Genomic DNA, 27,461 nt, shown 5'->3' on the forward strand with positions numbered 1-27,461 from the left:
AAAATTTTCGTCATAATTCTCCGGATGGAAATCCGCGCTGCCCGCCGCGACAGTCGTACGGTGATTTGCATTCAATGAAACGACGGTTGGCGAGCAAGGAAAGGATCGACCGTCGATTTCCAAGCAGACAGAAAAAGATGTCGTAGCGGGGTTGTGTAGAGGAAGGTAAACAATCAGTGACGTAGGGACCAGCCATGATATCGGGCAGAAGTTAGAGCATCCTCCTGACCTGAGGATCAATGAGTGATCGATATCGAGCATGGACGATCCATATTCATGTAGATTCATGAGCCAGAGGAGGAACGACGAAGAAGCTCGACGTCTCGACGCGTTAGCCTTCGAGAATTGGCTGGGTTATTTGCGTGAATGTAACGATGATGTTGCGACGCGTATACCGGGGGTCAGAGGTCGTTGCAAACAATCCTCCATGTGGGAACATACCGAGTTTCGAGCTCGTGTCAGAAACGACAGGCGTCATGGCCTCCCGGAAACCAGACCGCGATGCAAAGCTAGAGAGATAGTCTAACTAAGAAGGAAACGAACGTGACAATTGAAGGGTTGAAAGAATATGGGACGACAATTTGTATTTTTATTTTAACACTCGGGAATGAGCAGCGAAACGCGCTTCGATCAAAATCTCGATGAAACAGAATGAAATTCGAAGGGATGAAAGAATCTGAATAAATTGAAGATCGTTGAAAATATTATCCGACATAGAAGCATGAAATATGTTATATCTCTATTTTTTATCTTCTGTTCGCGAACGTGTACGATGGATCCATAGAAGTAAATAACGCTTAGGGATTAAGTGTATGCAAAGCAGACGATTACCACGCCGATAGCCAGTCGCAGGCCAGTACACCGGACGTTCCGTCTGTAAATTTATGTTAATCAAGATGTATCAGTAGTTCTGGAAGCTCATACCGACCGACACCGGTATACTTTAGCGATGATACGGAGACCTGTTAACACGGCCTGAATAAATAAATCCTTCTCTAATGAATTTTCTTGGTGAAACAATTATAATAAAAAAAAAGCTACTATCTACTAGAAGAAGCAGAGATTCTTTTCTCACATTCGAAGCGAGCGATAAGGCACCCCAGTTTCCCATGAGATCCCCATGGACCATGGACGCAACCTTCTTCCGGCCAGAAAGAGTTCCTACAGCCTGAAAAAGGTCGAGGGACATCCCGATGATTCTCGAGGGTTGGCGATATTCTAATTTCGAGATCGACTGACCTATGCGAATGGTCAGTCGGTCTAGATTCCCATGGATTTCAGCTACCTGGATGGTAGCCGATTTCTGTTTCGACCCGCTGGAAAAAAGGACGCGCGGTCATCGAATTTTACCTGAACACCCCGTGCTCGCCATTTCACCACCCCGGATAGATACAACGCGTTCGAAACCTATTTAAATCAGGTCGAAAAAATCCGTTAGACATAGGTGACCGTCCTCGTGTCCGGCACGATATCCTTGGACGATGGGAAAGAGGAAAGGCAACCGCTAATATGGCAGACGGTTAAGGGATGCGGGGTGTCCTTTGCACCTGGACAAACGCTCTATATCAGTGTCGTTGTCTTCCGCTTTTTCTCTCGTTTCAGTTTTTTTTCTTTTCGCCTATGCCGTCGTCGTTGGGTCATTTCGTTAACTGGAGCAACGGTCTTGAGAATTTGAAATTTCATCCCCACCACGGGGTGGAGCGTGATGGCGGTTTGTTTGATATTCTGGCTGGTCAGAATCGTCGACCGTTGGATTTTCTATGGGGGTTGCTTTGCCACTGGCTCGATTTTATATGGAGCAACGGACAGACCGTGGATTTCCGGCCTGATTGATCGAGCTTTGCTTTCTTCCGTTGGAAGTTTCGCTTTCAACCCTTTCAGGATTGTTTGATTTCGCGTTTGAAGGTATTTAAGGGACGTATGTAAATTCTAGAGCAAGGATTTCTGGAAATTTCCATGATTTATAGACGTTTTATTATTGCATTCGATAGGTGAGTCTTAGAAATGAGATATAATAACGTTTTTCCACCTATTCCCTGCCGCGAACCTTGAAATTTAATCAGCCACGTTGGTTAAAGTTTATCACCTGTTATCGGGACCACTGTACCGTCATATTCTTTACATTATTCAATAGATATACTCGAAGGTATAGTTCTCGAGAATTATTGCTGAACTCATCGAATGCCACGAGTATTGTCGTCCTAAAGACACGATATCTCGTCACGAATATACGCTTTGAATATTCACTTTGTTGATAAAACGAAAAGGAAGATCGGTGCAACGCGGTAGATAAACGTTTTACGAAAATCACGATGCGCGTTGGAGGACATAAAGGTTCCAAGGAAACGGATATAAAAGTCGCAATCTTCTGGAAAGAGAGAACGACGAACCTTTTTATCTTTATTCGTTTATTACGACCCGACTGAGGATTTCTTTGTCATTTCGACACAGTAATTCTAGACATTAAAGGATAAACAAGATTAAGCACCCCGATTCATTAACAATATCCATCCCCTTCAAGATCGTCAAATTAGTCAGCGAGAAATTGTTTTTAGAACCAGTGGTCGTTGATCAACCCCCTGTCACCGAGAACACCCTGTTGATCCGATTGATCGTTTTAGCCAACGGTCACCTCGTGCCGTGCCCGTTGTCCATCTTCTTCTTTCCTCGAAAACGGTTTCAAGCAACTGGACACACCGACACTCTACTCCCTTCCATGTAGAATCCTCCAATCAGAACGTTCGAGAAGAACAGACGTTTTATCAGCGGTATTTTCTAACACCCCGTCGAGGAAAGGGTACGCGCGAAACGAGGACATTTAAACGAGCCCTCTAAAAGGGTTATCTACCTGCGTGACCTGCACCGTTTCACCCTTGGGTCCATTCTGACCTGCGAACCTGACGGTTCCCCTTCGACTGGCCCATTCGAATCCGATCCCCCGGGAAACAGGTTTTTCCACACGCATGCTCTCGATCGAACAGGTAGTGGACGATGTCAGTGTCCCCCAGGAACGTGCAGGTATATGATCCTCTGACCCCTGCGTCCTGCTCCACTTCTTATTTATTTCCGGTTCTCTCCGCTCTCTGGACGAACGTAGCTTCTTTTCTTAGGATGTGATTTTTCTAGAAATTGCAACATCTTGGGATTCGCAATGAAAGACGGTTGATTAGAGCAATTCATGGTATTTAATTTTTATTTATCTTACATTTATCCTAAATTTTAAATTTCAGCGCGTTAGTGAAAGAAAAGGTTATTGATAATAATGTAAGGTTAATGAATTGTTAGTGACATTGGGAACTAGAGCAATTTCGCGTATGAATCTAGGGACTTCTATAGATGAGCTCTGGAAATCGCCGGATGCTCCGCAGACGTGATCACCCGGCTTGCTATTGGTCTCTGGACCAGAACCAATCCGAAAGGGGATCTCCCCTCTCCTAGAATGGTCCAGCCTCTCGTGCATTTATCAGAATGACTTCTTATCGTCTCTTCTTCGTAGGAATTCGATTCGTTTCGGGGATAATGTTAAAGAAAAGAGAATTATTATACGCGTACGTTGATTGGAAAAACGAGCACACGTTTTGCATACGGTGTCTTTTTGTCGCATAATCGTTGCGCAAGCGACCTGCGAGCGCGAGTTATCGTCGCGATGATAAAATGAACGCGGCGAACTTGTTCGATACCGATTTCCGACCGGTTTCTTGGAGAATAGTTCAGAGTAGAAAAAAACTTGTGTTCTAAGCATCGACCACGTTTAAATTTAGTGATGGAATCAAGTTCAATATAATAATTTAATTATTGTTATTTAAACTAGTGGATTCAAATTTAGTCAATGTTTTTAAGCCGATCGCTAGTTAAAACACCGGTACGAGTGGAACGCCTGTTTCGTTTGTACGTAATTAATTAATTAACGAAACGTTTGATAATCGTGTCTCGCTCGCGTCGTCTACGCGTGCTTTCTACGAGCAAAACGTAGGAAATACCTAATGAAAATGCTAAGAGAAAGCAGTTGATTTTCGTCATAGAAACTACCACTTGTGAAATTTTCATTCTCGAGATTTATCGTATCTCGATAATCAATATTCTAAAACGTTTTTAAATAAATACTAATGTCAAAGTCCTAATAATATCCCCATAAATATTGATAGCTCAATTATATCGATCTTCGATGCAAACGTTAAGATGTCCCTATCCGATTCCTTGAAATGAATAATTTCTTAACTGAATAATTAATTACATTTCATTACCGATGTCCTTCTAAGGAGACGGTTGTAAAATTCCGGTTCGCAAATTCGTTAACTCAAATAGAAAAAAAAAAAAAAATAAGAAAGAAAGAATGGGAAGAGGAGGGGTTGGTTTAACCCTTCCACGAATGGTCTGGAAGGAAAACTCGAGCATCAGCCCGAATAGAAAACTGGAGCACGAGCAAAAGGGTGGTCCTGCGTGTTCCGTAGTGGGGGAAGGGTTCCTCGCGGACTTGCTTCGTTCTCCACATATCGTGTTCACCTTCGGCTCCTCTATGACGATCGTTCAATCGAATTTCCGTGTTCAGTGTTCAGATCGTTTCTGGACTCGGTCCAATCTCTGTCGCAATTAACGTAAAACGGTCGGCAAGAATCGTCGGTCATAGCTTCTCATAAATTCAACCCAACTGTTTCTCCCACCCTGTTCGCCTCCATCGTTTCTGTTCGCGTGGAACGTGTCGTAGAATGAATTTCGAATCGGTTCGCACGGCCGCTGCGTAATTGATCGATCGGCACCGCGAACAGTTTGATCGATAGACAGAAGACGATCGGCGTATGAGAGGTCGCGGGAGAAGACTCGGCCCTGGTGCGAGAGCAAAGAGGTTACCTCGTCCACGGCAAGAAAAATCGACGAAATGGGTGAGTCTCGCTTCATTTTTATTACCTAATTAAGTTTTTCGAAATGTAAGATATCTATAAAGATTCTCGTGTGACTGTTAAAGCGAATAGAATGTGTGAAAAGAATTACGCAATACGAGAAACATTGTACGGTTATGATAACAACAAACGCATCGGGTAATCTGTGTGTCTTCTCGCAACACGTCTCTCGATAAAGATAACGTTTGAAAAGTTCGTTGTCAAGGTTTGAAGATCAATAGAAGATGTAAAAACACGAAGCAATAAGATGCCGATACGCGAGTGACTCTATCGATAGAGCTCGGTATGTTTCCTAGAAAATGTACATCGGTGTACATTTAATCATCAATGATGCATTAGTGGAATTTGTAGAACTATTTTATTGTACCTTCAGAATTTACGTACGTTCGTAGATAAGAGTGCGAGATTAGAAGTCGGACGTTAAAAGAGTTTGATATTCGTGGAAGGTATTAGCAGAAAACAATTTCGCCACAATTTTCTCGAAGAAATAGATTCAGGAACACGTGCACGCTATACTAAAGTCACGTGTCGGCATTACACTTTTATCGTCACTATTTACCCGTGCTCTCGAATGATCAGAGAAAGAAAAAAAAAAAAATTCGAACCTAGCCAAGGTGCCGTGTGTTTATATCCACTCCTTGTTGATCGTTTACGGAGATACTCGTAAATGCGACTGATAACCGAGTTGCACGATATCAATCGACAATTTCCATGGTCTTTTCCTCGAACCGTGCTACGCGATCGATCGATAAATAATTTCCTGGTAAACATCGAGACTAGGCTTGCATTAGAACCTTGACATTGGACGGTCTTAAATAATATCTGCATTTCATCCCCAACGGAAAGGCCCGATCGTAAATTATCGTTCGATGACGAATGTCGAAGCGACGTTTGAAAAGACGAAAATAACAAGGCTGGTAGTGAATTTTGAAGGTGAATCGTGGCCCATAGGTGACACGAAGGAGACTTAGGATCCAGGCATGAGTCACAAGGAGGCCCCTTCTGTCAACGCGTGCCTCGATATGCGTGCGGACACGCATTCACTCCGGAAAGCACGTGATTCATCGGGCGCACAATCGTCCAATCTGCATTAACAACGTGCCTCGTGATTCCGAATCCGCTTTTCCAATCCCCTTGTGCCCTTCGTTCATTCCCGTTTTCTCGTTACGCGCTCTCCTCCGTCCAGGTATACCCATATTGTGTAAAGGCGTCCCGTTACGCGCGGATTACCGTCGCGCCCGTGGAAATGTAAAGGAACACCGTAGGTAAACGATATTCATGGTTCGAGGGTAATTGAGGTAGTTCTTGTTTCGGTTGTTCGCACACGGATTCAATCGGAACAGTTGTTGTATCATGAACATCCTGTGTACGATTCTTACGAATGCAATAACACGCGTGTAGGATGTAACGTGGATAAAAAACACGGCTAGTTTACAGATGATACGAAAGTATAACGTTACGCAGATTACACGTGCCACACGATTCATAATCCCTGACCTCTCTTCTTGTATCGCCATTACCTCCCGCAACCAAAACATCCTCTCGTTATCAGCCAGAGTATCGTTTAACCCTCGGACGGGGTGGCGGACCATGGAGAGAGTCCCGATTTTCGAAACTTCGCACATGTTCCTCTAAAAAAATGATTCTTCCACTGTGTTCAACTCTTCCAAATTATTCGTACAATTAATCCGCGTTGCATAAATCATCAAAGCAACGAATTAAGATTGAATTACCTTGTAAATTGATCAATTAAGGTATCATTAACGTGGCGCGAACAAATCTTGCAACGTTACGCTCGTTCTCTTCCTGCAACAATCTCGAGTGACTCGATGGGATCAGCATTCTCGAAGACATCCTACACAGCAAGATCGAGCGATAAGAAAAGGAACAATCGCGAGATGGGACGGCTCGTATCCTTGTCGACTCGCGACGTATATACACGTCTATGTCTATATAATTTCGATGTGTTATCACTTAATACGTAAGGGGGGAATGGTACGCGTGTACACATCATCTCCGATGCAACTGGCACAGTGTCTCGTTGCCACGTGCTAAAATAACTCAGCAGTCGAGTTTGCATATGCTTACAGTCGGTATCAAAAGTATATCTCGCGGTATCTCGATACAGAGGACAACACAGAAGAGCGTTTAAGGCGCGTTCATAATATCAGATCCCATGAACCTTCGTGGCGGTCACGTAAACGCGGATACTGCTCGTATCTGCCGGGTGATCAGCCATTTCCATGGTGTCATCAACGAGATATCCCATGGCCATGAAGTTTCTTTATAGTCGAACGGCGTTTCCACCTAAAACTGGTAGTCCACAACAGTTGGACGGGGGAAAAAGAAAAAGAGAAAAGAAAGAAATGGTGCACGTCATGTAACGTTTCAGCGGTCTGAAGCTTTATGGGATTTATGGGGTGGGGTGTAGCAAGACCCGTTTAATAGCTCTAGTTCTCCTGCAAGATGACTGCCTCGCATGTAACCCCGTGCACTATTTCGAAAGAAGTCAGCCTTTTGTCCGTCAACGCTGCGCAACAATTTTCTTTTCATCTTGGACCTGCTTCTCTTTTCTTTTTAAATTTCTTTATTTTTTTCGTTACATTCTCTGCAGTGTCTAAAATGTTGTTAGGTGTAAATTCGAAGGTTGAAACGATCCCCTGACCAATGTTAATCGTAGCCTTTGCCCTGGAACCTGTTGAAAAGTCGCATCGTCAGGTATCTGTCGCTATTGGAATGTCACAGCTGGTGTCAGGAGCCGTGTTACAGGTAGGGTTACACGTGCTCGTTATTCGACTTCTGTTCACGGTATTCAGAAATCATCATTCGAAGAGTTTAATCACGCATCGATTTAAAAAGAATCCTAATTTTCCACTTATGGACGAAATATTGACAAATTCAGAAGGAAAAAAAATGATTACACAACTCATTGTATCTTCTGCAACGAGAAACTTTCATTTCTTCCAAATGGAATAAAAATAAAAAAACGTTTCACCAATTGCAAGGAGTGATGCAGAGCACAAAGAACGTCTAATTGCAAAAACCATCGCTCTTCTGTAACGATAATTGCATAAGTTTTTCGATTTCCATTCGAACAGTTGAAAAAGGTTTACACGGTTTCCTTATGGCCTTCGTGGAACGCTATTTTCCATACGTTTTTCACCGTTATCGCCTTTCCCATCTAAATCCAACGGCTAATTCCTGACTTTCTGCATCAGAAGGTTTTCAGCATCTGATAGGTTGCGTACGTATCTTCGTTACATATCGAAATGAACAATTATTGAAAGATTTCGTATGATCGCTGACAGCCCACGGAAATTCACCGCTATTTTTTTTTCGTAATATTTTACAAGTATCGTCGAGAAACTTTAGCTAGCTTCCACTCTCCGCAAATTATTCCTCCCTCCACCCTCGGGATTCCGTCGAGATCGTTATCCGTAATAAAAATCCGCGAGCAAGATGAAATCGGTGAAAGCGAGCAACGAAGAGGGAAGTGGAGATTGTGGATTCGATATCACTTGAACGTAACATTTTTCTTTTCTTTTTTTTTTTTCTTTTCTTTTCTAATTCGACCACAGGAAAATGCGTTACGATTCAATCGAAGCGTATCGATAAAAGTCTGCGTAAAATCGATAGAAAATTCCGAAACTACGAGATGAATCATCGAAGCGTTTAAGGCTCCGGATGATGGTTGCTAATGATCATTTCAACGTAACGAAGCGACATGAATTATTAAAGAGCACGGATTATTTATCTGTCTGGCTTTGCCGAAATGCTTCCCGATAGAACGAGACGAACCGTGTATCTTTAAAGGAACGAAACGCGTGTAGAACTTGGTGGCCGTCTCTCTTTTCCGCAATAACTAGCTCGCTCGCTCACGAAATTCATTTCACGGTTCTTAATTATTTTTAATTATCATTGACCAGGCCCGTTCGCTCTAACGATCCAACGTCGAACCATTCTTTTTCTCTGTTCGTTGCGGTAGCGTTACACGCGCCTAGAATCAAGCCAGACGTGCGAACCCGTGAAACGAGCCTCTGTCAACTGATCCAAGCTCGTAGAACAGGATCCAGGAAGTCTGTCTGGTGATGAAACGTGATTTTTTTTTTAGCGGAGTTCCGTGGGTCAGGAAAGCGTTAAGTTTCTTATAAAACTAAGTTAGATGTTGAACCAGTGGAACGTTTGATTTGTCGAAGAATGGATTACATTTTTCCTGTAGGTATTAACGACGATCCTTGGCAGAGTTGTTTCAATTTTTCTATTTCCCAATTAGTCCTCGCATTATTCTCCCCTGTAGATACTAAGAATCCGTCCGGACGGTACTTCCCAATCCTTATTAATTCCAATCGAAGTGGTCAATAACCAATTGCAAAACATTTGAAGGGAAGAAGTAAAACCTGATGGTTATTTGAAATGCAATTTTCACTGTTCTGAATCTCCGATCGATCGAGTTGTTTACTTCTCGGTCGTTACGCGTGGGCCACAACGACGTGGTTACTTAATTGGTTCAACACGGGAAATGCAGAAAATTGTCGGATTACGAAGGGGATAGGCGAATCGATGCGTGCTCGCGTTTTCGAAAGTGACTTTTCGAAATCGACTGCTCTAAGATCGGAGTTGAAGATCTGAATTCACTTCTTCGGGTATCGAACAGGTCAGTGAACGTAATAACACGCACAGTGGGGCAATTAGATAAAATCACATTTTATTGAAATGATCTATCATTTCATTGAATTATGTATGAATCTCGTAACATTTCGAAGGATAACAAAATAATTGTACACCTGGAAGGTTTTAGTTTTAGAAATTGCATTTTCGAAGAAAAATCTGGAAGACTTAATTTCTCAGTATTTCTCTATTCGGCAAAGGAACTCGTCGTGATTTATTTCCGCGGATGGTACGCCAACAACTCGCTCGTAATCCGTTCGCAACGGCCACGAATCCGCAATTGTCCAGGTCGGATTACGTAAAACTGGACGCGTTTATTGCACAGCGAACTTTTGCTAATTAGCGCGGGAGAAACCGGCGGTCAGCCAGCCGAGATAGACGCTCACACGATTCTATTTTGCCAGCGTGGTGTTGCGTAGGTGAGTGTGCGTTAGAACGCGAACGCGGATACGATGTTCGCTGGCATGGCGCCTTGTAATCCTTGCAAATTGCTTGCCTCTCGACAAATCAGATTTTCCAAATTAATTTCCTAATCGTATCGCATACCTACTCTTTGCAAAAATTAAATGCAACTAATCGAAGTGTATTTTGCTCCAGTTTATCCAATACTTTCTTTTTATTTCTATTTGTAAGACATACTAGATTTACTCCAGATTTTTCTTTGGAAAATGAAAGTTTTTCTTTCGAAAAATTTCCTTAGAAAATGAAATTCGATTCGATCGAGAGGAAACAGGAAAAGCTCGGAAGACGAGGAAGTTACACTAACTCGTGTTCAAGCTGGTGAAGGCTCGCGTTATGCTTTCGATCGCACGATAAGAGGGAATCACGTGCTCCAAAAAGAGACGAAGAAAGAGGAAATCCTCGGAGGCGAATCTCTTCCGCCTTCTTAAATATCCACCGACATAATTCATACGAAATCGAAATATCTTTTATTATTTTACGCTTTATGAGGAAAATAATTCATCGTTATAATCAATGTTATCTGAACAGGACTAATTAAAAATCCCCGTCATTTATAATTACCTCGAATATCCTAATCTATAACTGTGTTATTATTTACCTCGAGCTGCTGCTCGAGACGAGTTAACTCGTGTTTTCTCACTTTTTCTTCATTATGCATATAGAAAGGAAATATTTTCCCTTTCGAGATCTGGTTAATTGACCGACAATCTTGACGCATCTCTTGCGTTTAGGTATTATTTCTCCTCTTGGAGAATGGCTCTCGTTATTTCGAAAATTCATTTTTCTATGAAAAATTCGAAGAAGAATTTCCTTGATCGAATAAATCAGAGCGTTCGCGCGTCAATTAGAAGGGGAAGCGTCCGCGTTTTTCGGATTCGGCCTCCTCGCTTCCGGTAAGGAAAAGAAAACGTGGCTCTGATTTATCCTCTAGCAGCCAGCTCATTTCACTCTCTCGACTTCTTTAAAGCGTTTTACATTCGGATTCTCGCTGCTCGTTAATCACAGCGGAAAGGCAACGCGCTTCGACTCGCCTTCATTACCTATCTACCTGTACACAAACGAAAAAACATTCTATTATCGATAATCGTAAATAAAAATTCTCCTTTTTTTAGATAAATAAAATTTCCAAGCATTATTTATCCAAGAATCTGACGAATATTTTCCGGAAAAACTGGCAAACATGAATTGCAATTTAAAGTTTTAATTACATAGTAACCGTAGACTGATCGTGTTAGTCATTGCCCGTCGTTCCAGTAAGATTCACTCCATATCTGTCGACTCTGTTTCGCGTTTTTCACAGTGAGTCAACTACGGCTGACGTTAAGCTTCATTTTATCTTGTTTCGCGTTTGCTCATTACGAGAAACAACCTGAAAATTCAGCGTTGAACGAGCTACGTTACCACGTGTCGTCGTCACCGGCGCGTATCCTCCAACATGCTTAGATAACGTTGTAATCTTATTTGCTTCCCGGTTGATCCCCGACAGATTAAAGCGACAATGTTTCGCGGAAATCGGATGCTTCGCATGGGACCAAAATGAGAGATGAAACGCGTAATCACGATCAAGACTAATTCGGTAAAGAAAGTCTTACAGTCGTCCGTAATTTAAAGCGAAACACCTTTCAGTTTCAACTAAGAACTCGTCGTACTCGCGTTTCTCATCGCCGTTGAAAAGGAGCAATTTGTAAGCGTTTCGCAAGACGAGCCGGCAGAAAATGGGCTTTTAAGCGTCTCTGGTCCCACGCCATGAAGATCTGACACCGGACCCGCAAAACGGCCAACTTACCTACGTGATTACGCGCGTACGTGCGACGCGATGTGTCGAGCGGTAACACGCGTCCACACGCTCGACAATAGAACGTGCTACGTGTACTTCAGCCTTCTCTCTGACCGGCAAATTAACCGTGATCTCGTTCATTCCCTCTGCGAAAAATTAACGAAATTCCGATGTTTTTTTTAAATTTATTTTTTCGACAGTCAACGAGACTCGAGCAACGAAATGAACTCTCTGTATCCGTGAGTTAGTTGAACCCGTGTGCCTTTGGTCGTCGTCGTTGCACTTGACCTCTCATCTTTCGACGAGCCTTTCTGTCCCTGTTTGGGACACACTCTGGACTCTCCGGAACGGAGCAGGTTCCGGACAATGGCACCGACGTTCAACACGTGCCGTTCGGCCACTTCGTACCGTTTTCCGTTGCCCGGTTCCTTCTTCTCCCGATCGTTTCCTCGTCCGCGAGCAGAGAAGCGTCGTAGAAGGAAACGACGTATCGTGCATGGCAAGTCGATGAATCGAGAGGTAATCGAAGAGGAGATCGATAAATTCAAAAATGGAAGCCAGATTTCTCTCGAAAGCGAACGGGGAATACTAAGTAAACGATCAAATCCAATCCCAATTTCTTTTCACCCCTTCGGTATCCAAATTTTGGAGAACCTTGTATCACTCGAACAACATCCCTGGTTAGTTAAAATGGTCCTCCTTACTCCACCTCCTGATCCCGTTACACTTCGAGGCTAGGGTTTACGTTTATGGTGTTACCTGCAACAGTAAAACCGTGTGGCCGGCATTCAGTGTTGATTTGAAATCTCTTAGGCGACAGCTATTCGCACGCTAAGAAATCTTCCCAAGATATTCGTCGACCTGGCCAGCTTAAGTTTTACAACTCGAAGCTTCTTTTCGTTTCTTCTATATTCCATGCGATTAAGTGGAATACAGATTTCATACGATATCCCCGATTTATAGAAGGTTTTCGATCCTCGGCACGGTCGAAAAATCGTTCGAACCGGAAAGTGAGAAGAGTATTCTCGTTTCACACGAGCACATCGAACGAAATGAGGCCAGCTTTCGACAATTTCGTGGCGTGCCCGTTGAATCGCAGCTGTTCCGTCGTTCTTCGTCGTTTCTCCTCTTCTCACGAAGCTGACGAGAAGGAAATGATGCCCCTCGCATAACAAAACCGACGGTACCCGCTCTTCCAGCCGCTCTTTTCCTCGAGTTGTAACGTGTAACGCGTAACTTATTACGTAATGGCCGATCGCGTGGAGTCGCGTTCCGTTTCGACGTCGATGCCTCGACGTGTTTGTTCAGTTTCTATTAGAGAAATTCCACCTTATTCGTTCGCTTCCACGATACTTTATGATTCTGTTCCCTCTTTGAAACGATATCTGATAACATCGTCGAGTGATCCATATCAAAACATAGAAAGTTTGACACGATTCGATGGCTTCCATTTGTTTCTTCCTTGAAATAATTAATCGTTCAATTAAACCTTTAGCCACAAATTGATACGGTACGAGTGCTATTTAGCGATACTTCATCGAATCGTGTCCGGATTTCGGAAACTGTGTACTCAGGAATCTTGCTCTCGATTGACGATGCGTTCCTTCTTCCCCGTCGTTTCTCGAAGAGACTCACGATAGAAGAAGGAAATGACAGCCCTTGCATAACAAAATGACGATACGTCAGAGCGTAGCACCGTTGCTTTCCTCCAGCGACGTGTGACACGCATTACGCGACAGATTCCTCGCACTCGCGCACGCCTGGAAAAAGGATTCGAGAAGTGTTCAAAAGCGGGAACGATTCTCTACTAGAATCTCTATTCTCTTTAATTTTATAGAATTATACTTATTTTATCTCACCTTTCTATGCCTATATTATTAGGGTAACGAACTATAAAATTAAATTCACCTTTTCGGTGAGGCATGTTCCTTAGGAATTTGCTTACGAACGGAATTGTCGATCATTTCCAGACTAAACAAAAGACCAACAGAAGTATAGATCTTTATTCGCAAATTCATGAAATACACGTTCGCACACATAGGCAGACGAGCTTAACGCGCGCCGTTGCTATGGAAGAGGTATTTCGAAATTGCGCAAAACTCGTCTCGTGTGACAACACAGAAACGGGACGCTCGTTATTGACTCATCGATCAGATCCAATTGGCTTAAGACTCTCCACCAATCTTTCCGTGAAATATTTCAATCGATTCTTGTACAGTCAGCCATCGATAACAGGTAATTATCTCGATGTGCCTTTTACTGGAGATTCAACGAGGAACAGTCGAATTAACTTTTGTAAAAATTTGTATAATCGTACGATTAAATGAGTTATTTGATCATTCTGATATACTTCTGACTGTCAGAATCCAGTGACAATCTACCGAGATATCTAGAAGGATCGTTTTCAAGGCTCGAAAAGTCTCGCATCGCCGATTGATTTCGCCCCGTCTGCGGAATAAGAGAAACGCGACGTTCCTGAAGACGGTGCCCGGCAAAATCTGCCGGGTACAGAGTTTCGCGGTGACGCTCGCTTCCAGCTAAAACGGTATCGCGATCTCATCGATTTTTATTCCACATTCCTTGTCACATAAGCGAATTCCATCGAACCGTCCGGGTCTTGGTCGTTTCCGATTCGTCGGCATTGCTCTGGAGCATCTTGAAAGACGAGGCAAAGCTGGAGGCGCGAGAAACGCAAGATCAACGTCATTTGATACTAGCAAAGTCGAGATCTTTACTTCTGCAATTCGTCCGAGTATATTAGTAGATTTCTCTTATATATCACCTCCCACGCGACAGACCTTGATACACGTGTAGCAGCTACCGTTGCTTAGAAATATTAACTCTTCTAACTTTTACACCGCTTCGCTGTTCAATGATTAAAGATGAAATAATTCTTTGAGAATAAAAAAGATAAGAAAGGAAAAGAAAGGAAGGAAAGAGCCTTACGGAAACGCAAGTTGGACAGAAAGTTTGTCCAGGAAATCGTATGCGATCAATGACCCCTCATTGTTGCAAACGATCACTGACTTGCATCCCAAATGGCCATAAAGAACCACGAATTTTCAATCATTCTCTTCCTTCCTTTTCTTCACGCTCTTAACGCGGCTTGAATGATACGAAGTTAAATTAACAATCGAATGCGTTAAGGGAAGTTCAATATCCGAATCGTTAACGATAGCTTTTTAATTAAAAGCTCGTGTTACGAACAAACAGAAGAGGTATCGTTCAAGATCGACTAGAAAATTGCTCGATTGAATAATACGTACAAGAATGTACCTAATTACGATAAAAGAGATCGCGATTGCAAAATGGAATGCTATTATTAAGTTGGTTTATTTGTATTTCGCGGGTAGATTGGCTCGTTAGTCGTGCGATCGCATAAGCCAGATAACCGTGGCTAATAGTTTTCCAGCTAGGAGGATGCACGCGAACCTTACAAGAAACATCCGCAAATTTTATCTGGACGTCCATTACCGTGACGTTTCCCGTGAACGATACACGTTAACAATAAGAATCACCGATTAAACGCGAACTGATCTACTCTCCTCGCTAATCTAACCGTGGCCGTACGTTTCTCGGAACGGTTGTTTCCATCTTTTGTCAACATTTGTCGCGATGATAACGTTTGATGGCTGATTAACAGCGAGGAGAGCCAGACGTGCCGGACTCTCGTTCGATACTTAACAATATTTTGAAAGTAATGATTCTACAGTAACAGTATTAGAATTTCAAAGGGAAGGATAAGAAGTCATTAGACTCGTCTACACAATCTTTCCTCGCAAATACCGGGAGAATGAAATTGTCCTGGCTGAAGAAGGAAATCTCGATAATTTGATCGTACAGTCCAGTGTACCGCTTCCTGTTACGCTCATCGTCCTCGTCGTCGATTTTCTTCGTCTTCTCAGAGGCCACTTTCGGACGTGGCATAACTAAACGTACAGCCTCGTGCAGCAGACCGAGAAGATGTAATAATTCTTTGCGCTCATGCGAGTTGCTCGCGCTTGAAACTCGGCTTCTGCTCCCGGGAGATCTGTTCACGGTATAGTAGCCGCGGAAACGTGGTCTCCTCTTTAAACTAGGATATTCAGTTTCGAATTTTCAAACTGACAATATGGATTTTTACCGATAAAAAGAAACCACGTGTCAGGTGTTTTTTCGAGTTCTATATCATATCAAAATTACATCGAGTTCGGTGTGAATCAGCTGAGCGATGACTTCCGCGAGATTGAAAATTTCGATTCGGGGAATTTTAGACGGAATTTGAACGTTATAGAATTTCTTATTTTTTAAATCGTGGAATGAAACTTTCGTACGGAATAGTGAAATTATTATAAAGCAATTAACGAATCTTTTCGATACCAATTGATGATTATTCGATAGCGAAGGAATCGAGGATCGTGTACGACACGGCAGGTTCTATATCCGCTCGTCCGGTTACTTACGATTAGACGCAGCATCTGCGTGGCCTCCTCTCGCCACCTGTGTACACGAACAGCATTATCTTCTCCCGCGAAAGAACACGGCTTTGTCATCCGCTCGACAAACTCGTAACTCAGTATATGTATATCTTCGACGTATCTTTCTCATACGACGTGGAAGATGCGACTGTTTGCACCGTCGTCGCGACCTGGCTGCAGATGAGCAGGACGGAATATTCCGCTTCCAAAATTTTCTTCCTCCGACTCGGCTTTTCGATGAATTCGATTCGATTGAATTCGAAATTTTGCAGTCCCCGGTTAGATTTCTACACGGGGACGTTTGAATTAAAAATAAGATCGCGAAACCCGGGGTGTTCGAAATTAATCCCAACAGAGTTACCAGCTTAAATAAATAACGATAATAATTTGAGGAAATAATTAGAATAATTCGAATTTGTATCGAATTCGATAAATTTAAGAAGCCTTCCTCTAACAAAACATATCTGAAAAATGAGATAAAAGTTTCAACCAAAATCCACGTAACTGTTCACGAGCTGCGCAAATCGCTGTTCGTCAGGGGAACAAAAAAAATTCCATCCGTTCTCTCCGAGGCTTTATCAAAGCTCACGGTATCGATATCGAATCCGTTGATCGAAATCTGCACACGGATGAAACTGGAGATTCGGTATCAGTCGCGGAAGATGTGTTCAATTCGCCTTAATGGTACGATAAAGCCAGTTCAACCTTAGCACGCGCTACAATTTTCGTATACATTCCCGGTGATCGAGAATTTTTATAAATCAGAAAGATCTATACCAACGATAAGTAACAAAGGATAAAGAACATATATCGGTAGAGTTAGACACCTGATCTGAACACGATAATGTTAATAAAGAAGAAAAGAGATGGTAATTTGTAAATAAAGCAAATCGTTGGATGATAAGTCGATTCGACTCGCTCGACGACCGAGTGGATCACAGATGTGCAAACAAGAAGAACGTCGCCGATGATTGGAGGCCGAAGAACCAGAGGATCTTATAAACATCCGTGGTTGATTTTTCGTATTTCATGGAAGTTTACTCGGGAAACAACGAGCAGCTCGATGTTGATGAATCGTTTCTTCTTAAACTCGTCTGATCGAGGAGTTCGATTGAAATCGAAGATCTTGGATCACGTAGACGTATTCCGTGACACTTGTGGATTTTATCACCCGCTATCGAAGCCTCGATAAAATTATTTCTGAGCTGCTCACCTCGTCGCGAATCGTATTTATCGTTACTCTGAATTATTTTCCAGACTCGCGACTTCGTCTACCGGAAGTATTAGTTTGATCAATTAATTCCGTAATCGAACCGCGATCCAGGAAGAAATGAAAAATTTGCGAATTCACAAACTTCGCTAGAATTCTTCGTTATAGGAAACTGGTTTTCAAAGAAAAATGACTCTCGGAATATTACCACATATACATACAATTAACGTAAAAGAGCCGCGATCCCATTGTACCGATAGAATTAACTTAACCCACTTTTAGACCTTACCACTTGTTAGTCGCAGTGTTAATTAAAACATCGATCGAACCGTTTTACCCACTTACTCGTGTGCATTACGTGGCTAATCTCGAGAGAACATCTCCAGCGATCTATCAAAAATAAATGAATCGTTATTAACATGTACAAGGATCTTTTAAAAAATTCAATTCTCATCAGAGGATGGTAATCTGTACGCCCAAGTGTCTTAATTGAAAATTTACACAGTATTTACCGAATGTAAAAAGTTCGAAATGACAAATATTTATTATCCTTCGCAAAGTTTAATTATTTTCTTAGTTACACCATGAATTCTCGTAGCTACAGAACACACCTGTACCATTCTCTCTTTATATTTTTATCTCTTTCTTTCACCCACCCAAAGAGTATATGTAAAAGAAGCAAGGAAGTATATTTCTATAGGCGCCACGTCGTTTCAGAAGGTTTCCTGTTAGAGCTGCGATAATAGCTTCCCTCGTCTCTACAACAGATTTCTAAAACCGATACATCTACAGGGACGTTGATTGTTCAAACTTCTTCAATTGATCATTTTTTTTTTTTTTTTTTATCGCTCCACAATTACTTATTGTAAAACCTCGTTAATCCATCGTTCACGTCGTTCTGCTAACAATAAAATTCATGCAAATCCTCCTTTCCATGTGCCTCTGTGAACCCATAAGCAGCTCCTTTCACCGTTCACCCTTTCGTGGTAACGTTACATGAAAATCGGGTGTGTTTTTCCCTTCGGAAAACTGGTACGATTAATCAAACTTCCTTTCTCCTTTATTATATCCTCGATCGTTTGACTTTCCATGACGGATGCGTGTACATTTGTGAGGTTTTCATTCGAAAGCAATAAGTATCCGGTTTCAGATAATGAAAATAAAGAAAGCACCCGTTGCACAACTATTTCTCTCAGTATCGAAACGAGTTGATCAATTAATCGAATGCACATTGCCACGAGGATTTCCATATTTCCATATTACAATGTAAACAGCTTTCACGGTGCAGAGCGAACTGCGCGTTCTCACGTGGAATAATACCGCGTCGGTCTAGCGTCGAAACAATAAAAAAAAAATCTATTCGATGAATACAAACTAATCTTGGTGCACGCAGCACCAAGGTGCGTTCGTTCGTTGGGAGGCTGCATCGCGCACGTGGGAGACAGGTAGCTCGCTTCCGGTCGCTAGAGACCATTGTACGGAGCACACCGAGTCAACGCGTTGCAACCACGCACCTTCCTCTTCGCACACTCTGCTCCTCTTCTGCCACGCAAGTTGATCTTACAAAGGAATCGAGAAATAATTGAAAGATTTCAAAATCATCGAAAGGTAGGAAGAGAGGAAGCCTCGAATATCGAGGGCAACGAAGAACTTTGCGCGTGATCACGAAGGAAGCTGCGGATCGCACGTTATGTTACGTGCTGCAACACGTACGCGTGTAATATTGAATCTTCGAAGGTATCGTGCGGTGGGTCTGCGCATTTCGTGCATCCCGTATAATGGTCTCCGGCCGCGGCGACCGGAAGTGAACTACCTGTCTCCCACGTGTGCGATGCAGCCAGCCTCCCAACGTGATGCAACGCAACACGGCCTGAGGTCGTGCGTGCACGCTGCATCGTACACGAGGACAAAAGCAACTATGAGTCGCGGTCTTCGTTATTCTTCGACCTCGAAATAATATTAACCCTCAACTAAGAAAATCATTTATCCGGAGGATGGTGATCGATCCTTAGCTCAAATTTCGAGAAACGAAAGTATCTCGATGAAACCTGTGCAAGGAAGTATCTCCATTCAGCCGAGTGGATGCAGGCGAAACCATACGGGAGAAAGCAGTGCATACCATCTGTTCGATACGACTTCCTTCACGAAAATATTTCCACTCCTCGCGAGCGCATCGTAAATTTTATATACCGACTTTTAAAGTAGAGAATACTTGTGACAAAAGTGTCTCTTCTATCGCGATGCCTGAAGAATAGGTAGATGAGATTCCAAAGGATCGAGCGAGGTACATGAAAGACGAAGAAAAAGAAGACGTTCTACAGGAAGGAATCTTCTCGCTGGCTTCGATGTCGGTGAATAAAAACCCACGAAGAGACACGCGAGAAGAAGAAGAGAAGTGAAACGGACCAATGGCCGCTTCTCATTCGTAATTCAAACAACGTCTCGTTCACAGATGAATGAGACTTCGGCAACACGGGAAGCATAAAAAGCTCGCGAGACGATCTGTAACCTGCTCCTCATCTACGTGGAGGTGCGTTCAAATACGTCCTTCTCGATTCTCTTCCCTTCGAAAATCAAACTTTTAACTAAAATTCGAATCTTCGAAATTCATCGATCTTCTCCCATGGAAAAAGCGAAGGAAAATAATTGGAAAAGGAAAGCAAAGGGTGTCTCGCGTGCGTGTTGCACATTAACGACACACATGCTGGAAAGTCGCAACCCCATGGTAGGTGGTTGATGAGCATATAATGGCGCAGGGAGGCTGAAGGGCGGCTTTCAGGGCGAGGCTAGACAGGTACTTATATTTACACAAGCCGCACGGACATCTGTTGTGTACAGGTAGTATGGGTACACATGAAAGCACACATACACGGATATATGCTTTCCGTCAAATCACACATGTCAGAGCTTTAAAACGTTCCTTTAAGTCTAGGAGGGAATATCGGTATAATTTATTGTAATTTAATAATGAAAAGAGGCAAAATTTTCTTTCTTTGAAATCTGCCACTTTGAAGGATTGCTAGGTATATTAGAAACGAACGATATTTTTGCTTGGTTGCATCGGACTGGTCGACTCGTTGTAACGACGTTGCTTCCAATTGCTGGTCATATTCTAACGGATAACCTACATTCGCGTCGAACTGATACGCTCATGGCCGTGTCCACGTGGATTAGCCAGGGTCCCTTTCGTATGCAACTTTCGTCGCTTCTTTTCCTCGTACACCTCTTTATTCGCGTGTATCTCTCTACCACACGAGAATCTATCGCGTCTGTATACTCGGTCAGATATGGTACGTAAATACCACGTACGTAAGTAAGTGGGTCTCGTACCGTTGTCTCGCGTTTCAGTCAAACGACCCGAAGGGGAATCATAGAATTGTCCGCGAATAAAAGTTTCTCGAACAGGTATATACCTGCTTGGTGTCCCATCGTCCATTCAGACGATTCTAATTTTGACTGATTTATTGACGTTTCCCTTTTTCTTTTTTGTCTCGACTCTTGTTCGTTTCCTCGAATGTGCTTTCAATGGCTAATAGGCGATCGACGGTTCAGAAAGCGTTCCCGATGACGGAGCCTGTTGAAACGAGTCTCGAATTTTGGTTCGTTCGATTATTTTATTTGCTGGCCAAGTTTCGAAGAGTGCTCTCGATTTTTTTTTTTTGCGAAAGATAAACACACCCGTGAAATTCGTATCGAGACATTTTTCAGAATTCTTTGTACAAATAAGGGGACGGGTAATGGCAAATATTGGACAGTGATTTCATGATTTAAAGCAGTGATGCTGAGGACTATCGTGCTATCAATATTTCTATTTCCATTTATGGAAATCGTTAATCTTATTCGGTTTAGAAAATATCTATAGTATTGATAAAATATTAGGAACGTTAATCCGTTACTGCTGAATATGTCGAGGGTAATCGCTGATAAGGAATAGAATTTATAGAGCAAGGTATTAAAGTATTACCCGGCTGAAATTGGCGATCGTTTAATGGTAACGTTACCTTTCGAGTCTACCCATTTTTCGTCGATATTTCGTTCAGAGAAAGGAGAAGTTTCTGGGTAGCGTTCGATTTTTATCAGTGACGAGACTTTGACCTAATCCCGGACCGGATGGACCAACGGTGACATCACCGTTCAAACATGGGCGAGGAGAAGCAAACAAGAGCGATCTAATCGCGTGCGTCACTTATCAGCTTCGAAGCTGAAAGAGAAGTTATTGACGATGCAGCATCACTCTGCTGATTCCAGGACTTTCCTGTGGGAACAGCTTATCAACGAGGCCCACCACGTGAACGTCCGCATCGGATCGGCTCGGCCACGAGACCACGCGGTCGCCATCGACAGGTTTCCGTCCCGGAAACCGTGGTCGACCAGCTCCGACCTTCCCTTCTCTCTTCCTCTTTCGATTCCTCTCTGACTAACACTCGATTCGCTTGAAACTGGGAACAAGAGAAAATCGATAGCTCGTCTTTTTCTTTCTGTAAAACTTTATTTCGAAAACCATTCACTATCGTTCCGGTCGACGAGAAATCGTCTGGAAAATTCCCAATCGTAATAATGCAACAATTCCTATAGAAATAACCCTCGGATTCTTATACCTAAGCCATTAAGGGTATCTCCTCTCTAATCGCGACCCTTTAAGCTGTAAACGGCGACTTTCGTTCGCTAATCTCGAAGAGTTTCCTAAACGAAGCTCGGCAATTAGTCTCGCAATACAATCTGAGAAACGTCTATCGGTAACGGCATCGGGATTTCAATTTTCCAATGTTCCATTTGCGATGAGAATTATCAAAAACTTTCGATGTGACACAAGTACCATATAAAACACCTTGTCATTGTAATTATCATAATCTTTCGTCAATTATTTGATTTCCTTATCTGTTGTGTGTCTCGTCTTAATTAGCTTGACTCGCAAACAAACGTTGCACGGGGTACCATTAAATTTTGATGAAATTCTCTTAGTGTAGTTGAGAAAAATCACGAACGTACCAAAGATTCAAGGGGAAGAAGCGACGTCGAGACGTCTAGGTGGTGCCATAATGTCATCAGCATCGTCTGGGAGACGTCATTAGCCATTCGAAGATCGGCCATTAGTTAGCCGTTTCGGGAACCTTCCTTTATGGCGTGCTAATAACGCGATTGCGGATTAAGCAGCTTTTCACTGACTTATTCAACGAGGCTCGTTGGCCAGAAACTTGTTAATCCCTTTTATTACGAAGGTCGTTTTACACCGATCCAACCCCTGGAACAAGGGAATGGGTACCACAGAGTTTCCCAGAATCGCGATTCTCCAGTTAACAATATTTGCAAATGGAAATTTTCTCGTGTACCGCTTTTAAAAAATTTGTCGACTATGATATAATATTTGGAAAGATAATTGGACCACGCGTTTGAAGGGACAGCAAAGAGAGAAATTAACAGACTCGCTCGTTTTTGCAAATATTATCATTCGAAGATCTTAAACTCCGCTCGATAACAGTTATTTGCTTTTCAGACCTCTTGTTTTATTCATTTTCGCAAATACTATCATTCGAAGGATTTTGTATATTTGCAGAATGAAAGACGGTAATCCTTCATTTTAATTGTTCCTGCAAACATTGTCATTCGTGTGATTTGTCTTACAAAAGTTTAACCCTCATCTTGGAACACTTGTGCCACGGTAATCAGTCGAATGAAATATAAATTCCAAGGAATTTGAATGGCAGAACAGCGTGTCCCATCTTTCTGGAATTCTCCTCGACTTGATTGCGTACCAATATTCCTGTCGTTATGCCTAGAATCGCTCAGGTATGGAGACAGGTATGACCGAGTCCCTTGGTTAATTCCACGTGAAAGGCAAGCCGCGTTGAACGCGTAAATTATACACAGCGTTACCGTTTCCCCAAATAATACCTCCTTTGTGTTTTATTTTCTCGCACGACCATCCCTTGCAAATCCTTTTGTTATTGTTAAAAACAATATTGTAACGCGACGATCAAGCGCGAGTTACTCAGTTTCTGAGTTTCGCTCGAGAAACTTACGATTAATAATGATTCAATTTTCGAAGTCACTGACTCGGAAGCAAACCTTCTCGCTTTCAGGTAGAAGAGGAAACGGTTAAAAGTCAACTACCATCCTGATCTTTTCCTTTTTTTCTTCCGGGATTCAATTTGACTTCCGACAGGTCCAGGCGCGAGATATAAATGACGAGGGTAGCTTCTTTCTCCACCCCTTTTCTTTTTACCTCCAGGTCACGATGGACCATCTGGACATCGCGGTCAATCTCTTTACCCTTCGTTTTTATATAATGAACGATACTTGACGAAATCGTCTCAGGTAAGCGATATTAACATACGGCCAGCCTGGACACCTCTCGGAATACGTTACGGGGTAGTTGCTCGTTGTTTCGTCCGATGGTCCTAATGTCTCGGGGTACAATAATACCCGGAGTTAACTATTGTCCTGCATTATTTTATTGGGTCCAAAGATGCGGCTGTTTGACCAACAGACTTCGAAGATTACGTGCTTTTTGTCCGGGGCCTCAGGTATAGGATCTCGGGATTTTACGGTGGCTCGAAAGGGGTTGCCGAAAGGGGGTGGCTGGTTTAAGTTCTAACGATTAACCCGTATAAGCACAACGGAATTTTATTCTTTGTACATTTCTAATTTTTCCTATGTTTTATACATATTAATTTGAAACATGAAAGTTAGGTGGTAAAACCGCTTAATTCTCTGAAACAGTTCGCTGAGTATTGTAGTTATTGCGTGATTGAATTCTCGTTACTTCTCTGACTGGCGACGTATTTACCGAATAACGACAGTAATTGCAATAAATGTAATGAAGGTATACCATTATACCGTGTAGGTCCCGCAAACGAACCACTTTAACCAACGCCTTTTATTGCTGCAATAATTGTTCACCTTAATTTATTGCCTGTCAAAGACTACTTCTCCAGACTGCAGACTGTACTAGAGTCTCTAATACACAAGGCGACGAACATTATTACCAAAATTACCAACTGATCCCTTTCTATTCAGCCCGTTGTACGTATCTCCGTGCGGGCAAACAAGAATTCGGTAAACCCTTTAAAATGACAAAGTCCAAGGGTTCCTTCCTTCGAACATCGTCCTGTACCTGTAATAAGAGAGGGCACCGTAATAATTGTCGTCTTTCAAGTCAAATCGCTACTTTCCATAGGAATATTTGGACCAGATAATTTATTTCACCGCAAACGTTGTCTGTACATAGTATAGATTTTGTGTAATAATTATTACTTAATTATTATTCATCGAGGAAAGGTAGCCGATGATTATGAAAATTGATCAATTTTCACGGCTGATTTTATATTCGCCATTATTCTAAACGAGCTGACGCAAAAGCACGAGCAAGTACATTATCTAACGAAACTTTAATGCTCGGTCATCCATCCAATGACGGTGACCTTGCACCTTATCGACGCTGACTATCGTCGTAATTTTCGCGATTCGAGGCTAGTACAAGATTCGCTATTTCTACGAAAAGAATCCCTTTGTTTCTTTTTTTATTTCCAACTTTGCCTTTGATGAATCCATCCATCGACCACGTATCAGGGGTTCTCTTAGTTAAATCGTGACATTTCTTTTCCTTCCGAAAGTAAGGAAGGGGAATTGTAATCGACTGATTCGAAGCTACTGCTCCAAATTCTCTGACTCGTTTTCAAATATCCGCTCGGTTCGCACGGCCACCCCCGTGGCCGTTTTACGTAATTCCCGTTGCATCGCACGGGGAACGGGTGCATCGGTGCACCGTTGGACGGCTCGCGGATGCGCGGGACCGATCGAAAGGGGGAAGCGTATCGGATCCAAAGGATCGCGCCTATCCTCCCGCTTGGCATGACGAGGCGGGTGTTCGCGCGCGCCTGCGATCACGTACACATCGAACCGAACGGAGCCGAAGGTGCACGGGCGGCCGCGGGTGCGCGCGACCGCGACCGACGCTGTTACACGACGTTGGCATAGGTACAGATTGGCATCGGGTGGGGATAGATAGAGCGGAGAGAAAGAGAAAGGCCATCGCCCAAGTGCGGCGAGAGGGGATGATAGAAGCGTGGGAGGGGTGGCAACAGCAGGAGCCGAGAAAAACGATCAGAATCGAAAACAGAGACAACCGAATGCAACGAGGATGACCTGAAATTTTATGTACGGGTAAGAGGGAAGTAATAAAGGGATTGCAACTTTCAGATCTGATACGATAAAAATATATTTCAGATCAACTATTTTTCCCTCAAATCTTACATGAACGCATACATTGATCATTAAGCGTAACATTTATCAAACTCGTCTCTTCTACCCGTGAACACATACAGAGAAACCGGACATACGCTTCTCCGGTAGAGAACACGTAGGAGCACGATGCAGCCAGGCGGGAGAAGTTTGAGTCGAATGGTGGGGATGACCGCAAGAGACTCGCGAGAGAAAAAGAAGATAGAGCGACGAAGGAGCGGTGAGGATAGAGTAGGATAGAAGGAAGGGAGAGTGGTACCCGGAGGAGATCCACGGGAGTAGCCGAGCGCCACGGCAGAAGGGTGTACGACAGGAAAAAGGGGAATAGGAAGCGGTGAAGAGGTTGAAGGGTAGCCTGGTAGTGGGAGAGGCAAGGCACGGCACGCACCGTAGGTCTCTCCGGAGAGTCGAGAGGGTGGGAGGGAGAGAACAGGTAGGAGGGATGATGAGGCTCGGGCGCAGGCTGGAGAGAAATTGTCAGAAGCACCGTGTCACTTGTCCGTGGTGAGTCGGCCCGTCGTGACCTCAGCTGGACCTGGCTTTTGCGTGTGCTTCCCCACCGCGTCGCATCCTTCTTCTCTCTCGTGGGAGCCGTGGTAGAGGTGTCCAGCGACCCCTTCGAATTCCCACCGGTCCTTTTACTCGTCCATGATCCTTCGTCGAGCGAGCACGCATGGATGCGACGCGTCGAACCAGTGCTCCAATCGACACGGTGATGGTGACCGTTCCGAGGGAAGTGTAGCAAGATATATCGAGCCACGGAGGCTGACCCTCGAAGGACTAATCCCTTGGAAGAAGCAACCAATTTGTTTCTTACGATACTTTTATTTAACTGTTTGTGCGACGTTCCGATGCGAGTTTCGTAGAAAACAGTGAGAAATCGAGAGATTGACCGGTCCGCGAGTGAGACCCCGATGACGAAAGCTCGTGTTAAGTGCAGAATCTATGGATATTAAGTGCCGGGACCTAATTAGCTACTCCATGAGTGTACCACGACGCTGACGAGGGAAGCATGGATTGCTCGACGAAAGGTACGTTTCAATATCCAACGATGATCATCGATAAATCAAGATATTTTTTCGTTGTTTCCACCTCTCCTCGATGGTGATGGCTAACGTAGCTGCTGGTAGGGTTTTCGATTTAAAGATGGACGTGGAGAACCATCTTCGGTCAGATTCGTTTAAAATGAATTTTTCTCAGAGATACTTGACATAACTTTTATTCTACGTTATCTTCCATTTTTTATCGGCCGTTAAATGTATATAAATGGGAAAGAGAATTGATCAGAATTGTCTTCGTTTACGTTTTTTTTTTTGTAATGACACTGTCGATGACGGTCGAAAGAGAAGAGGAAAAAACGATCTTTCGCTTATTATTGTTTTAACGATCGGTACATTGTTTCTGGATGTTGAGCCAATGGTGGCGTTAACGTCGATTTATCTGTGGCATGGGAATAGCTATTCGGCTCTGAGACAACGGGATATACTCGGAAACGACCGAAATTCGATGGCTAATGAGTCGAGAGTTTGATGATGAACGAACAGCAGATTATTATCGTTCGAGGCCCCGTTGTCTCGCGCGTCTTTCGATTAACACACAAAATATCGATGCCTATCGGTATCTCCATTAACTCGGCATAATGGGATTTTCGTTTCAAGAACACGATACGTTCTTCGTTCGAGTGTTATCCTGCTAATGTTTCGCTGTAATCAACGATAATCAACATAGTTGTCAAAAATTGTTTCAAT

At 43.1% G+C, this 27,461-nt stretch overlaps 1 protein-coding gene across 6 annotated transcripts in view; it reads left to right on the forward strand.

Moving 5' to 3' along the window:
* LOC117607957 (uncharacterized) overlaps positions 1-27,461 on the forward strand; it is a 69,037-nt gene that overhangs the window by 26,298 nt on the left and 15,278 nt on the right. For 2 of the 6 annotated variants that reach the window (XM_034332273.2, XM_034332274.2), the window contains exon 1: positions 5,536-26,744. In XM_034332273.2, coding sequence (XP_034188164.2) covers positions 26,726-26,744 — 19 coding nt within the window. In that variant the 5' untranslated portion in view covers positions 5,536-26,725. Of the gene's footprint in view, positions 4,881-5,535; positions 26,745-27,461 lie in introns of those variants that run through there. The other 4 variants (XM_034332271.2, XM_076693366.1, XM_034332272.2 and 1 more) reach the window with 4 other exon arrangements.

Source organism: Osmia lignaria, chromosome 3 (assembly GCF_051020975.1).
Source record: "Osmia lignaria lignaria isolate PbOS001 chromosome 3, iyOsmLign1, whole genome shotgun sequence".
Classification (NCBI taxonomy): domain Eukaryota; kingdom Metazoa; phylum Arthropoda; class Insecta; order Hymenoptera; family Megachilidae; genus Osmia; species Osmia lignaria.